The sequence below is a fragment of the Pagrus pagrus genome, assembly GCF_965226575.1.
Source record: "Pagrus pagrus genome assembly, chromosome: 11".
In the NCBI taxonomy this organism is placed as follows: Eukaryota; Metazoa; Chordata; class Actinopteri; order Spariformes; family Sparidae; genus Pagrus; species Pagrus pagrus.
The window spans coordinates 7,337,861-7,354,556 of NC_140195.1; the positions used below are offsets into that span (position 1 = coordinate 7,337,861).

The window sequence follows — 16,696 nt, forward strand, 5'->3', positions numbered from 1 at the left end:
GTGTTGACAGGTCTACTGCATATGAGAAAAAATATATATAAAGCCTTTTGTGGCTCTAGAGGAAGCTACACGTAATCTGATAAATTGCCTCCAGTGATGTCACTCAGTGGCTGAGTTGCATTGTGGGTAATGTAGGCACCAGGTTTCAACATTTGCAGTATTGCTCCACAAGACCCTGTTAACACACTTTAATGTGTTAAATTGGTGTGATTACCCTTTAACGTGTGTAATTGCTCTCTTTTATGCTATTGTACAGTTATGTACCAAAATAAGGGACAAAACACAAAAAACGTTAAAGATGAATTCGACTGAGCATCACTATTATTTTTCTCAAATTTTCTGTATAGATGATAATTATATCATTATAGTGAATTCTTTCGGCCACAATAATCATGTTGTGAAATCTGATATTGTGACATAAACTCACCACAAGAAACTATCTAACATATTGAACCTTTCAGTGTAGTTTATTGTAGAATAGTAGTGTTTACTTTTCAGGTATCTTCTGTGACAAACTGAGCATTTTGAAACGTAGTTTTAGTAACCCGGCTCGATCAAACAAGCAGAAAGACTCCTCTGAACAGAAAAACACATTTTAACCTTCAACAGAATAATTTCAAGTTTATTTCATTTTGTTTCACATGGATCCCATATAATAAGAATACAGCAGAATTCTGGAGAGTCTTGGATTTTTTTTTTTTTCTCAGACTTATCATTATCATAAATACTAATATGAATACATCATACACAATAAACACAGCACTATCCAAAGGCGTAGAGAGTACCACAAGACATCATTCACCACTAACAACAGAGTATATTTCATTTCAGCATATTTATAAGAGCTACAGTGAAAGAGAGAAAGAAACAGAGGTTCATGGGGAGGACTGGAGGAAGAGAGAAAGCCAGGTGCTTCTACACCGCCTGAATCAAAGAACCCTGATTTAAAAAAAAACGAGTGAATCCACGGCTGTGCGATGGATTGATATATACTGAGAGATGTACAACGATTTCATCCTGATGAGGACTGTGGAAGCAAAAAACAACCAATCAAGACACCTCTCTTACCATTTGGCAAACACGATCTTGTATATCCAAACGGAGGATTGGCAGTAGGACAGGTGTGTTTTTATCTGGAAAGAAGTCATTATTGCAGCACTCACTTTGTGCTTTAAGGAAAATATAGCAGAGCTGCTGTATGTGCTGTGCAGTAACCACTACGATGGATCAAACATACTACGGTTTTACTGTGTGGAGTCTAACTTTTCCTGCAGCCTTCAGCCTCAGCCTCTCGAATACGTTTAGGGATGCTTTAGGATATAAGGATGCATGCAGTAAATTCGCTTGCCTTCAGAGGGAGAGAAGAGAAGAAAGAAGGAGTGAGGATGCAGGAGAAGAATATATGGAGACATATTGTTCAGACGGCCTCGCAATTATATGTGTTTTCTATGGCGTAACCAAGGTCTTTAAAGTGTAATATACTTTATTCTCATTTACCTAAAGTTCATGTTAATGTGAATATGTACGTCACTGTGATAGAAACACCAGTTAAAAAACTATATGACTCTGTCTTACAACTTTCTGGACCACATAAAAGGCGATCAAAACAGGACGAGGTTTCATCGACAACATTTTTGCTTGATGCCTGTCACATAAACGAATAAAACAAACACACGTCACTAAAACTGTTGTTCACTGCCCCGATTTCACAATTTTTCATACTGACAGCACACTATAGCAGTTTCTGAAAACAGCACGGCAAATATGAGACGCTACCATGCTCACTAATTTTCTTAACCCTATACGATTTTTTGATTTTATATGTCGGGATCTAAAATATTTCTGTGTGTTGCAAGAGTCAGTCCTTGCTTGACAATGATATTTGATGGAAAAATATATATAAAAACATAAAGTTCAAACAACCGACTACTATCAACTATCCACTGTTGTTACTAAACATCACTCTTTCTCTGCTTACTTTTTATATATGAATAATTCTCTTCTTTTGATATTTGTCATAGCATTTCCCCAACCCCGTTTCTCAAATCTTGTCTGTAATGCTGAGCAAATGAAAAAAACGTGATGAGAAAATTAAAAAAAGAAGATGTTAGAAGACTCTGAGATGAATAAATTAAAAACATTTCTATGGTATGAATAATTTAAGGGAATTGTAGGGCAAAGGCTAAACTATGTGAGCTCCTAAACAGAACCAAAGAAAATGCAATTGAATAAATCTGTGCTCAACATTTGTTGTATAACAACTTATATGGAGTGCACAATTATTCAACTGTGTACATATAATCTTATATATCAGCATGTTGATATTTACACAGCACAGACAAATACATTCTCCCAAGTTAAATATTACTACAATGTTTTTTTTTTTTTCCATAAATGTAAGTCTTTTCCATTACAAGATTTCTCTTAAATGTTCGTCAACGAATGTTTTGGTATTTGTATTCAAGTTTTTCTCGTATAACCAAACAGACAATCCTCTGTTGTCTTCTACAGTTAAATACATCACGAGAATAAACATCATGTTACAGCAAAGACCCATTTCCCCCCCTACAACCCCCCCACCCCAACACATCCTGCTCCCCAACTGGCGCTCCCCATCCCAAGCCCCACCAGTTTCTGCCCTCCAGGTCTCCCTCCCTCCGCCTGTCAACTCACAGATACACAAACAGACAAACAGAGGAGTGTGGAAATGCAGGTGGTGGTCGAGAGCCACCCTCCAAAATCACAAGGTCACCCTGGGGAGAGGAAAAGAAGAGGGAGAGAGACGGGAGACAGAGGGGAGGAAAATGTTAAACAAACGTATGATCACATGTTGAATATATATACAGAGCTCTGGCTGAACAAATATGGGATTTAAAAAAAACGTGATGATATTCACTGTTTGGTAATATGTCAGTGTTTATTGTATATGCAGAGTAAAACATTAAAGAAAACTGATGCACTCCTCTAGAGCAGGGCAGATCAAAGAGAGGCCCACGGCCCAAAACTGGCACACAATAAGTTTCAATTTGGACCACCAGATGTTTCAAGCAAAAATCAATTAAAAATGAAATAAAGAAATAGAACAATGTCATTTTTTGTGAAGTAAAAATGCTCTCTAAATATGTAGGATCCCTAATTATTAACTATTTTTTCATAATCTGTGCATGACAGGCAGAGTGACCCTTTGTGCAGGAAGTCAGTCAATTAAGGGAACCTGTACGGTGGCCCTGAAGTGCAAATCACAACGGCAAATCATAAAACACAACAACAAATCATAAAACACAACAACAAATCAGAAAACAAATCTTCTTCACAATACAATACACAACAATACAATACAATTCAATACAATACACAACAATACAATACAATAGGTGTTTGCTTTTGGTCCGTGGCCCAACATAGTTTCAGTTTGGCTCTCCAAGAGAGAAAAGTTAAGGGCCCCCTGCTCTTGGACATTTAATAGTCATGAAATCATAAGCAACAATCGTATAAGTTGAAGAAAGCATCTTTAGTTTTATGGGTTTTTAGTTAAACACTTAAAAGCTCTGTGTGGGTGTGGTTTAATCAGGTCTGATTGACATTGGGGCTGGCCTTAAAATAATAATGCGATATCTTTAAGCTATACATATATACATGACTTATATTTTGATTCTTGAAATATACTCAAAAACACTTAATAAATGCTCGAACTGGGCCACAATATCAAACATCTCAATATTTATGTCACAATACCTCGATATAATGATATTGTCATAATACTGAAGGGACGACTGTTGGTAGAGGTATAGACTTGCACAAACCTCAGTCAGATAAAGGATCATTGAGTCAGGCAGACATAACATACTCATACTAAACAACCCCTCTGCCCCTGTGCTCGCTCTGCTGCTAAGGAATGTAGACATGGGGAATGCATTTTGGTTGTTTTGCTAACCTGAATTTGCCTGCTGATTGTAAACCTCATAAATCACTATTTTACAAGTAACCCTTAAACTGTGCTTAAAATGAAAGATTAGCTTAAATCATTACCTCAACCTCTTCTACCCAGTTCTTATGTCCTACGTCTGTTTACACTCACCATCCTTCAGCTGTGGTTTGGCTGGACAGGCTCACATTTGATTAGAGTAGGAGGTGGGCTGCTGCTGCTGCTCATAGCCCTGGCTGTAACCTCCTTCCTCACTGTAGCCTCCCTGCTGGCCGTACTCTGGCTGGTACCCTCCCTGGGAGCCGGCGTAGGGATCCTGCTGACCGTAGCCTGGCTGGCCAAAGGTATCGGGGGCGGGCTGCTTTTCCTGCGATGGGACATATGTTCCAGAGAAGGCAGCCATCCAGCCGGTCTCCTTGAACACAAACCACAGGTTTCCTATCCACAGGATCAGGTTGATGAAGCCAAAAGCCTGTGGAGCAGAGGGGTGTTTAAAGATAGGTTCATGTCATTTACTGTAAGTCTTTATATGGTTCAGATTCTCCGGTCTGAAGAAATCTGGGACCCACCACAGAGGTGTTGAGGCCGGAGACCTTGGGGTCGTAAACCTCACGGCAGCGATTCTCTGGTTCCTCACAGGCTGAGATGTAAGTGATGACTTTCTCCGGATCGGTGGCTGTTTTCACATCTGACAGGCCTTTAGCCCATGCACATGAGGACACCAGCCAAAAGAAGGCAAATACCGCCGTCACAACAAAGTCCTGCCAATCAAGAAAAACAACACAATCACCTTTACTACCAATAAAAACAACTAGTTATTCATTTTAACGCCTGCTGTAGGACTTGAATGCCAAGAAGGTGTGAGGCATAAACAAACTCACGATCTGGGGCCCCTTGTTGTTCTCACGGTACTTCTCCAGTACGAAACAGTATGCAGAGAGGGCTGCCATCGAGTACAGGAAGGAGAAGACAGCGATGGTGACAAAGAACTCAGCTGAGGAGGAGTAGTCCCCAACCAGGAATAGACGTTCGGGTTCCCCTGCCTTACAGGTGGGAGCATCAAAGTAAACCTGATGGAGCCTGAGGACAGCAACACAAAGAGAGAGAAATGAAAGAGTGAAAGAAAACTAAACAAAAAGGTAAATGGAGACGATTCTCATATGTGAAACACCTTGTGATATCACTGAGGAGGTGCTCAGTTTTCACTTATCTTTAAAGTGGCAATAGACAACTTGAACTTGTTCTTCTGAAGTAAATACTGATTGCATAAGAAAATGACATCATCAGCATATAGATTGACTCCCTACTGGCATTCTTTCTAGTAGATCAGGACGTAGAAACACCTGCCTACTTATTGATACAACCGGATGTTTAACTCTGCTTTTTCATACCGCTAAGATTTGGGTTTCTTGGTCAAATTCATTTCCTGTGGTTGTTTTTTTGTTTTGTACAGTAGCGAGGCTGCTAGCGCTTGCCATGTTGCTAACGCTGTCTGTATGACAGTAATACCTCCATACTCCTGAGGGCAGAATTTTAAAAGGAGTAGTTCAAAATTTGTGGAAACCGACAAATCTATCAAAGCTACAGGTGGCCTTTTGTGAGAATCATTTTCATCCTTGTGTGTGAAAATCTAATCTTTTCAAAGCTCGTTACAAAACTGGATCTTACTTGTGCTATAACAAACATCAAGTGTGTATTTACAGTTTGTAAGAGCCTACACTGAAGTATTTTTTTTCATATTTGTTTCATATTTCTTCTACAGTTGTGATGGACTGAATGACAGAATACGTACCTGAACGGATATTCAAATTCTACTTCTATGCCCAGGTCACTCTCTGACCGGTTTTTACACTCCACGCTCATCTTGAACATGCCGGAGTAACTGCCACATGTCGAGAAGGCAAAGATCGCAAAGATCTGCGGGAGAAGGTGGAAGAAAAAACACAATGAGGATGTGACGAATCATCCAGTGACACAAAATACATAGAATAATTGTTTTCACTTCATCCTTCGTACTGTATTCAACAGTTTAGATTATGTAACTGTAAAGATCTCCAGTGTAAAACGAGTGAAAGCTGCAGACTGTGCTCTCGCTCCTCGTAGTGTCTGAAGCATACTGATGCTCCACCAGTCACGGCGGGTTGCTGAGAAATGCGCACAGAGTGCAAATCAATGCAGTGTTATCACCAGATTACACAGCAGACGCTGCACCTGTTGCCATGGTTAACATTAACATTTATTGCTTTTCTGTGGATGATTATTATTTTGTAAATTTGTGGTGAAACACTGATTGTGCATTCATTCAGGAGCACACACCTCAGTCTTGTTCTGCAGCTCCTGCTTACAGCCTGGTATAATGGCACAAACAGACATGCGTGGAGATAATCTCACGCTCTCACACACACAGATTAGACAAATGAGACTATTTTTACCACACCCTCCCAACGCTGCGGGCCAGATCCGATTGGATGGAAATCCAACTATTAATCTGACGGAGGTGCTCCACCATCTGTCACCAAATACTCTAATACAAGCTCCTGCAAAGCCAGTCACAACACACACACACACACACACATACACACACACACACACAAACGTGAGCTCATATGCACATACTCACTCACAAACACACACACACAAAGGCACGTTACTTTCTTCTTAACTCTAGTACTGTCTAGTGGCTGCAGGCATCAACACACCAAACTATTTAGAGTAATCTTTTAGCTAACGGCTCGTTTGTTGGATTTACACACACACCTGCTGCCGAAAGCGAGCCTCATTGTGATCGCTTTACTCATCCTCCTCTGTTCTTTGTGGGCTTTTTCTTGTGTCCTCTCCTAACAATTCAAACACCCCTCCTCCTGTTGTTAACACGTTTTATTAACCACGCAAATGACTGTAGATGTGGTGACTGTGGCAGCATTATTGTGTGGGACTGCTGAGAAACAACACATTTTATTATACATTTTAAGCAATTAGTAGAGCTTTGGAGTTAAAAAACTAAAATACAAAAAGGTTTTTATATTATTGTCACAATCTCACTTGGAGCTTTGGACGCTGATGTCACAAATCTCATTATATAATATTTGTGGCTTCATTGCAGTTTTGTGCCTGCATGTATGAACTGAGTAACGTCCATTTGATGTCATTATTTAATGTCAGTATGACTTGATTATTGTTTTTTCCTGTAATCGTTGTCTGAGCCTGATGATTTCTTGACATCTCCTGGCATATCTCTTATCTTTCTGTTATCTGCATTTTATGTAATCTTATTAGGGTGCAAATGAAATAAAATAATATAAAATCAAATATGGTTCCAGCAAATATGTAATCTAAGTGGTGTTTTTTTTCCAAAAGGTTGTAACCTAAACCTAAAATTTAACCCTAAAATATCTTCCTGTTTTAATTTCTTAAGACTGTTTTAGGTTTAAAGCTCTCAGTCTGATGTAAATGTAAAATATGTCATATGTGTTGTTAAGTTTGTGTACTTTAACTTAAACTTAACGCTGAGGTTGTAGGACTTTAATTGGTTTTGCAGGTTCATCATAAACCGAATGGTGGTGCTAGATTTTGTTTGATTCTGTTGCAGGATCACTAAAGCTATTAATATTCAACTGGACAGTGACATTAAAGTGTTTACCAGACTTCATAACAACAGTTAGCATAGGTAACAATTCATAAACAATTTATTAAGCAACTCTGAAGGTTCATAAACATCAGTTTCAACTTCATAATGGCCATCCAAATTATGCCTTTAAATAAACTACACAGTATTTATTAACCATTTACAAAGTATTATGAACATCAGTTGCAACCTGACAATAAACAATTGCTTGTGTTTCTAAAACCAGTTCCTAAATCAATTATGTATTATATTAGATGTTTTTTTTTTGCAGTGAGTTGTTGAGACATTTCCCTCAAAACTACAAATGTCAACCTCACTGTGGTGCTAGAGGAAAAATCGGCATCGCCAAAGACATCAGGATTCATCTCCTGCGAGCTATGAACAAAATCTTGTGCCAGTGCAACTAATTATTATTATTATTAAGTTAGATAGTTCATTCCGGATCAACGTGGTAGACCAAGAAGACCAGATAAATGGATCTAAATCGGAGGCAGCATACCACAGCTAAGAGCTGTACTTTTATGGTGATAAATGAGTGGAAGGAGTGATAAAAGAGGAGGAGGAGGAGGAGGAGGAGGAGAGGGCCAGCCAGACTGAGAGAAGAAATGGTGGCACACGAGTGTTAGGTGCCATGGTAACACTATTGGCAGCATGACACAGTGAGGAGGCAGAGGCTGGTCTCTAGCCCTCCTGGTATGCTGGATGGTTGTCAGCTCTTCTGTGCTGAGAAGATACACAATCTGACACACTCGGACACAACCGATTCGCCTGCTACTCCTTTTCTCTCACTGTCTGTGTGTCTGTCTGATCCACGCATCGATAAAACTGTAACTGTAGAGCCTGAGCGTGTATTGGATTTTTGAAGCAGATACTGATATTGATATCTGTAAGGTAGAAAAATCCAGATATAATGTAACAGGCAATATTGCCATTTGTAGTATTTCACTTTTGAAGGATTTTTTTTTTAACAGCTGAAAAAATAACTTTGCTCTCTGGTGAGAAAACTATGTAACATAAATACTGTTTTTAAATTTTCTTTGGCATTTTAGTGAACTGACATTTATGCCAATACCCATATATGTGCAATAACCTGATATTGTCTGAAATGTAAGCCTGTACAATACTACATTTGACTATTTCATGTAAAGAATATTAAATTATTTCCAGGTTCAAATTAGAAATTAGAGACTGATTACTGGCCAGGCAGATTATCAGAGCCGATATTCAGCATTTTTCTGATTATCAGGGTTTTTTGTGTCTGATTGCGAAAAATGCAATACTTTATCTCTGGTGCATCATTCTGTCACCATCTGATTGGTTACACACAGTGATGAAATGTAACAAAGTAAATTTACTCAAGTTATGTACTAACACACATTTTTTGAGATGAACTTTATTTGAATATTTTCATTTTCTCCTACTTTATACCTCCACTCCACTACAATTTGCAGGCAAATATTGTACTGATTGAACTATAGTTACTACTTACATTTCAGATTACATACTGCATTTAAAATTTTTTATTTATTGGCAATGTGACAAAACAAAATCACACTCTGATCATCAGAAAAATGCTGAATATTGGATTGGATTAATCATCCAGATGGGTTATCGGTCGACTTATTGCATAAAATATCTACATACACACTTCTCAGTTTTTCGAAGATGGCGGCACTAAGATTTTTATTTTTACTACAAATATATTTCGATATCTGTTTCCTTGATTACTAACCACTGATATAGTTATAGGCCCTAAAGAAAACATATCAATCCCTAGCTCAAATGCAACTAATAGCAGGGTTAGCAGCTCCTGACATGCCGACATACACTATATTTTCTGCACAAGGCAAAAATAAACACGAGCTGTGTAAGCCGTCACCAGAGGCCCTGGAGTAACGACCACAGAGAGCGCCTGAACAGCAGAAGCCCCTGAGCTACGACAAAATCAACAGCCTTTATTACACATCAGGGACTCAACCAAAGTGAATAAGGCTCTTACTTCATGTTCTCACAAAACAGCCTTTTTATGTTTGCTGCGAATGAGTCAGAAAGCGAAATTTGAATGCAAATCAAAATCAACATAGCGGTGCAATCCTGAAGCAGGAGAGGCAGGAGGAGGCTGTTCTCTGTGGAGCTCCACATCAGCTTTATTTGGGAACTCAATGTCTTACAACATCCATCAAATCTAGGCTTTGTCAGCACTATTCCCCAGAGAGAGAGAGAGGGAGAGAGAGAGAGAGAGAGAGAGAGAGGGGGGGAGGGTGGGGCGGGGAGGTGGGCTAACACTACATGAGTCACACATACAGAACGCTGTTTAAATCTCACACACGGAGCAAAACCAGTGCTCAGACGCTTTCGCGAGTCGTTTTCATCATTTCAGAAGATTTTTTTTTTTTTTTAAATCACGAGCTCACACATCCTCAGCCCACATACTGATTCATTTCACTTCTCTCTGGTCTCAAATATGAATATTAACACAAATGCTGCTTTGTATTTTCCATGAAAGCACATAACTGGCCACAACAAAGAGCCAAAAAAGGTTTGATTCTACTAAACAGAAGCATCTTTGTCCTCGCTGCCTGTTTCCACTGGCTCCTCTCTACCCTCCTCACAGCATCGTGTTGCTGGTTGTGCATGCCCATATTAATCCAGAAAAAGCAGCAGCTCCAGCAGCTCCTCCTCTAGTCTGACGCTGAGGAACGCAGGCTCTCTGACAGATGATTCATGGGCCCTGGCCTCCTGAGCGGAGCTCCTGATTGGTGGTTGTGCTTGCCGTGACCCAGGGAGGCAGTGATGAGGTGCTGGCACACTCACACAGCTCCAGGGAAGGACTACAGAGTCATGCAGTACACTCATTCCTCTGGCTGCTCTCTGGCATATCTGCAGAGCCCATTACAGTGTGGGACTCTGTCAGAGATGCTTTGGCACGCACGTTCTCCTCTGGGGCGTGTGAAGTGTGGTCTCGTACTGAGGATCAGGGGTGTAGCTAAGAGTTAATGGTCCCATGTGCAGGAAGGGCAACCCCTCCTCGATCCTACCCTCCCAAAATGTATACATAACTATATTGCATGCATAAATGTATCGATTAATTATCACAAATATAGAGCAACTAACATTTATTTAATTTGCCAATTATTTTTTTTGATTAATATATGTATTATTTTGTCAGAAAATGTCAGAAAACTGTGACAAAAGCCCATCATGAGCCCAAGGTGACCTCCTCAGATAGCTTGTTTAGTTGTAGCATTAGCCAGAAAGCCAAAGATATTCGGTTTACTATCTTATATGACAAAGACAAAAGCACAAAATCCTCAGATTTGAGAAACAGAATGAAACATTTAGGGCATTTTGCTTGAAAAGAGACTAAATCTTTATAATTTTTCAGTCAATGAATTGACAAATCGCTGCAGCTCTATAAATCCTTACAGCCACTACACTGACAATGCTAACTGACTGCCGTTACCAGAACCAGTTCATAACATCACATAAGACACATGTTAAAGAGGCCCTCACTTAGCTGCGGGGCCTGCATGGGTAATTAGTACCACTATTCCCAACACTGTGGTGCCCCAGCTGCAGAGAGGCACCACTCACCCTGCAGCTTCTTCAGTGTGAGCAGGCTGCTGCTGCTGATAGAGGACAAACAGTGTGGATCATAAAACATTATGAGGAGATCTGAGAACAATATCCTTGATGTGTAATCTTCTAAAAACGGCTACGATCATTCTTAGAGAGAGATCAACAAAACCCCTTTGGGCTACAACGTGTCAGAATATAGTGAAAATGTTGACCACTGTTTATTGATGTTATAATGTTTATTTTTATTTTGTGTGACAAACCCTGAAATAATGAGTTTGTGATTAAATAAGGTGATGACAAAGAGTACATCCTTATAAATGTTTGGAATTTTTGCTTAGTAAAATAGTTGCCATGGTTGCTAAATGATGCATTTGATTTAATTTAATTTCATATTTATTTAGACAAATAATACTCTTTTACCCCCAATTGTGGGCTTCATTCTGAGGCACACCGGTGCAACCAATGAAAACAGTTGCACCCTGGAGTCCTGAATTGTTCGTGTAGAACGTGCAGACGGACTTTAGAAATTAAATTTCCTTCTATGATCCTCATCATTTGATCTTAATATTGTATAACCTTTGCAGATTACTTTGTAATAGTCAACTTCTGGCTTTAGACATGACTATTTTTTACTTTCAAATAAACTAAATCTTAAAATTTTACTACACGTGACTTTAAAAACTGTCTGCTGGTATATTGTAGTGCATACACCTTGTTTATAAGACATAATGCTCTTTTCTGTAATATATACAAAGGTTAGTATTTGTCATATGCGCATGGCGCCACACCTAGTGCAGTTACCAACTCATGGAAGAAGAGAAGCAAAATCTAAACTGTCCTTTTTTACACAATTGTTTCAACCCTAAAAAAATTTATTTTCTCATTTTTTGCAAGGTAAAATCTCATGTAGGCCCTGTTTATGATAGTCTTACCCAAAAAATAAACCAAAAAAAGAGCCTCTCTCCCTACTGTGCAGAAATGTTACAATCCCTGAGCAGTAAGTCAATTTCTGCTGCTCTTTTCATACACAAACTAACACCTGAATAGTTTTCTGGCTCCATCATCTGGTGGAGCAGACTGAGCACATGAAACAGAGAAGGAGAATAAACCACACATGCATGCATGCAGAGGTTGTGTCCTCTGAGAAGGATTTGACAAATTGTCATTATATCCCTCAGTGGACTGACACAATGCTACTACGAGTATGACGTAACACATCCTGCTGGTGTCTCCTGCTCAGGCCTGCTGGGACAGTTTCCCCATCAGGATGCAAGAAACTCAATATCATCCACATTATTGAATATATTTAAGAGAGGAATTACAAGACTGCAGGTGGAGTTATTGTTACATTTCTGGTGACATCTTGTGAGAGAGGGTTAAACTGTGAACACATCCATTGTTAAGCCCTGTACAGCTTTATGACCTCTGTGCGACAGAAGGTCACAAATCTGTCAGTAAGCGACATGGCAACATTATTTATAGCAAGTGGTACAAGCTCCAAGTGTTTTAAACACAGGGTTGGGAGGGTTACTTTAAAAATATATTCAGATACAGTTACTAATTTCGTGTTAAAAAATGAAGTTGGTAAACTAATCAAAGTATCACAATATTAAAGTAATGTAATAGGATTACTTTCTGTTACTTTTGGATTACGTCAATACCAAACATGTGAATAAAGACAAGAGAAAATACATATCAATGAGAGTACTTTTATTTATTCCCTTACAGAATACACAATTGTGTATTTGGTTTCTCTCAAGACCAGATGGATGTTGTGTGACACTCGTGAAGTGCTGCATGGTTACATCATTCTTTTTGTAAAAATGTAATCCTGTTGGTAATCCCCCTTTTGTTAAGTAAATGTATCTGTGATCAAATTTCATCATTTTTTTCTGTAACTTTAACAGAATGCAGTTACTTTTTTTGTATCCTAATTCTATAATCCCATTACATGTATTCTGTTACTCCCCAGGCCTGTTTATACTAATAGTTGTATTATTTTTTTGATTAAAATGGAAAATATTCACACATTAGTCGTATCAGTTGCACTCACAAATAAATAGAAAAACACTCACCCATTGTAGAATTTTGATAAATCCCAGAGGTTGTTTGATTATGGTGAACTGCCCTTGGGCCACCAACTGCCAGAACAAAAAAAGCAGAAATTAGATTTCTTTTTTAACATTTTCACACCGACTCGTCCTGTGAAAACAGCCTGTCTCGGCAGACAAGCCATGATGGTGATATGATGATGCTGATTAAACACATAAACCTAATTACCTCAGCCTCAGAGCTCACAGGCCTGGCCTACTGCTGGCACCTGCAGGTGTTTGTTACACGGCGGTGAATATCTGCCAGTGAATATAGTGACTCAACTGTCACAGCTGGTGTCTTTGTGGGCCTACGAGATGCTACAACTAAGGCACAGTCATTTTGATATTGACTTCAAATGCTATGACGTGTGTGCATGTGTGTGTTAGAGCCCGATATTAAAGACTGATATTGGCCTATCAGAAATATATTGGTATCTGCGTATATATGTTGTCCAGTGTTTTCAGTGCAATATCAGGTGCAGTATGCTACTGGTATGTGTAGCATTTATTTATACTGTTAACTACTGTCAACAGCTACATACTGCGGTATCAATCAATATTATTTACACTGTGGTTATAGTGTAGTACTGGGCACCTATCTTACATCTCTATTTCTTGTAGCATTTCTATTCATGACCGACCGATACTTGAATTTAGGGCCGATGCTGATATTATAAAGTAACAAATTCGAATATTGATATATCGGCCGATATACACACATTTTTTGCAATGATGCCTCACATGTGGTTTTCAAACACTTGTGACAGAGATATGCAGCGGAGGCAGGATATTTTATAGCTCAACAATAAACTTTATTGTTTAAAATGACATCGGCGCACTGAAACTTACTGAACTTACCAGGAAATTAATGGTTAAAAGTTATCCCAAGCATCTTTGCCCTTCTGCATTATCATCTATAATGTCATTCGGCCAATATATAAGCAGATACTGATATATCTGTGAGAGGGAATTATCGGCCAATAATATCAGCCAACTGATATATTGGTTTTTACAGTTATTTTATGTTAATTTACTTGTATATTAAATTGTTACTTTCCTGTCTATTTATACTTTATTTAAATCTCTCTATAGTGTGATATTTCCATTCTAGAGAGAGCTACTGTAACGTATTAATTTCCACTTGGAAATCAATAAAGTATTTCTGATTCTGAAACCTTTCTTTTTAGAGATTATAATGCAGGAAAATATGCTTTGGGTAATTTTCAATTATTAAATTCCAAGTGAAGTTGATTGTTTCAGTCATTTTTTAGACAATAAAAAGTATTGTTAATCTGTAAAAATATCCTGCCTCCATTACATATTTTTGTCACAACTGTTAGATAACCACAAATGAGGGATCACTGCAAAAAATGCGTGTATATCGGCCAATATATCAACATTGGAATTATATTACTTTCTTATATCGATATATCAGCATCGGCTGATATATCGATATCGGCTGATATATCGATATCGCAATTATTCATCCAATAATATCGGTATTGGCTAGGCTAGAACCGATCAATATATTATTGAATATTGAGATATCTGCCATCAAATGCAATATTTTTCACAATATCAAATATCAAACAGCTGTTACAGCATCTTCAGGCTTTTATTTTGAAAAGAAAATGCACACGGAGCTGTTGTGGCAGGGGAGGCAACGCGCTCATTACATAATATTTTGTTATTCAGAAGTGTGAGTATCGACCTCCAAGTTTTTTCTTCATACTATTAATTAACAAAAATACTATAATTATGATAAAATCGTCTATCGCGATAATTGGGCAGGACAATATCAGGATCGAAAATTTTGGCTATCGTTCAAACCTAGTATCGGCTCCAAAAATGTGGTATCGGTCGGGCTCTAACCTGTGTGTTCTTGTACAGCTATCTCTGTGAGAACCACTTTGAATTTCAGACCTGAGGACATTTTTGTAAAATGAGGACGTTTTTTGGCGAATCCTCCAACTCGAACAGAGCGTTAAATGTCTGTTCGAGGGTTAAGACTTGGTGTCATGGTTTAGGTTAGAATTAGGTTTAGACGGGGTTAGGTTAGGGTTGGGACCGGGGCTAGACACTTGTGCATTATGTCAGGGTCCTCACAAGGATAGAAGTAAAAGCATGCGTGTGTGTGTGTGTGTGTGTGTGTGTGAGGAGCTCCTTCCAGCACCACAATTAGACAAAGCTGATTAACTGGCTGTTTTTCTCCGCTGCACACTTCACGCCAGTCCTTTGATTCATCCGTGAGGAAAATCTCGCGCAGTCTGAGTAATTGACGAGGCGAAGGGAGGAAGCGTTTGTGCGCAGGTGAATGCGACACACCGCAAAGAAGGCGGTGTGTCCCTGCTTGCATCAATAAATGGCCGCACTGGAATAAGCAGCAGCAGCAGCAGCAGCAGTGATGGCTTTTCTCTCTCAGGCTCATTGTTTCTCCTCCACATCGCCAACGCTTTGGATGCCCAACATCCATATTAAACAGATGACGCATGAACTGAAATCATGTTTCATCGCACTCTGACAGCCCGATGTCCGCTCATTTGTCTGCAGAAGTCTTGTTGGCTTTATCACAAACCACAGCTATGTGTGAGATGAGCCGATCGTGGCCACAGAGATGCAGGAGCCCGTCCTCTGTGTCGGGGCCTACTGCGGCTATCGGAAACCACCGAGGGCCTTGGAAATTAATCAGATTCCCCGTTTGTTATCTTAGCAACAGCGGGCTAATTGAAACGCGAGAGGTCTAAATCAATTAGCAGAATCCCCGGAGATGACAGGCTGCGTCCTCTCTCTTTGCTTTTGCTAAATGTCATTGCTGCAGCAATCTGTGGACACCCTACACAAATTTCGGGCTGTCAGCGGGCCGCTCCGTCACATCGACTGCAGCATCACTCGTGGAAAATCGTCCAATTACACCTCGCCCCGTCGTGCCTTCACACCGATGCATTTATTATTTTTTTTCAGATGAATGCATGATTTACAATTTCGACTCCAATGCATCGAAAGCAGCCGCATTATAAGCATAAGGTCGGCAGATGTGTGAGAGAAAAAAATCTATATTTGCGCGCACGATGAAGCAAATCAAGCCAGATTTAATTTTTACAGCCGCAGCCTAACAAAACATTCATGAAATAGATGATTTTCCCCCCAAAGCCTTACCTGGTTTACAACATCCATCTTGGCCGCTTACTCGCTGATAAGAGGATCAGAGGGGCGGAGGGGGAGGAGGCGTCTCATCCGGAACAGCCCAGGGGAGGAAGACGCACAAGGAGGAAGAGCTGGCACTGCGTCACGGGCAGGGCGAGGACGCGTGAAGCGCCCTGACGTCAGCTGAGCCATTGGACGTGGAGTAAAGACGAGCCGAGCCGTCTGTCCAATCGCGGCGCAGCTTTATTCTGAGGCGGCTGAGAGCTGCCCGCGGGGTTATAACGCAGAGAGGAGCGCATGGAGACTGTTCACGCTTTAGTAGACAGGAGG

The 16,696-nt window shown here is 39.7% G+C and overlaps 1 protein-coding gene across 1 annotated transcript; it reads right to left on the minus strand.

The window, feature by feature from the left end:
* Nucleotides 1-601: 601 nt before the first annotated feature.
* Nucleotides 602-16,485, minus strand: sypb (synaptophysin b). The gene is made up of 7 exons (XM_084367988.1): nucleotides 16,379-16,485; nucleotides 13,205-13,270; nucleotides 5,718-5,842; nucleotides 4,807-5,005; nucleotides 4,495-4,686; nucleotides 4,079-4,397; nucleotides 602-2,753 (listed from the first exon to the last, which is right to left on the minus strand). The coding sequence occupies exons 1-6, from the start codon at nucleotides 16,394-16,396 to the stop codon at nucleotides 4,110-4,112; spliced, it is 888 nt and encodes a 295-aa protein (XP_084224114.1). The 5' UTR covers nucleotides 16,397-16,485; the 3' UTR covers nucleotides 602-2,753; nucleotides 4,079-4,109.
* Between the last annotated feature and the right edge of the window lie 211 nt (nucleotides 16,486-16,696).

Bases quoted from the DNA above. Each gene is read 5' to 3' on its own strand.
- sypb (XM_084367988.1), bottom strand. The intron at 5,843-13,204 runs GTGAGTGTTTTT...CTTCTCCCGCAG, and splicing joins TTATCAAAATTCTACAATGG to ATCTTTGCGATCTTTGCCTT. The intron at 4,398-4,494 runs GTGGGTCCCAGA...TCTGCTCCACAG, and splicing joins CCGGCCTCAACACCTCTGTG to GCTTTTGGCTTCATCAACCT.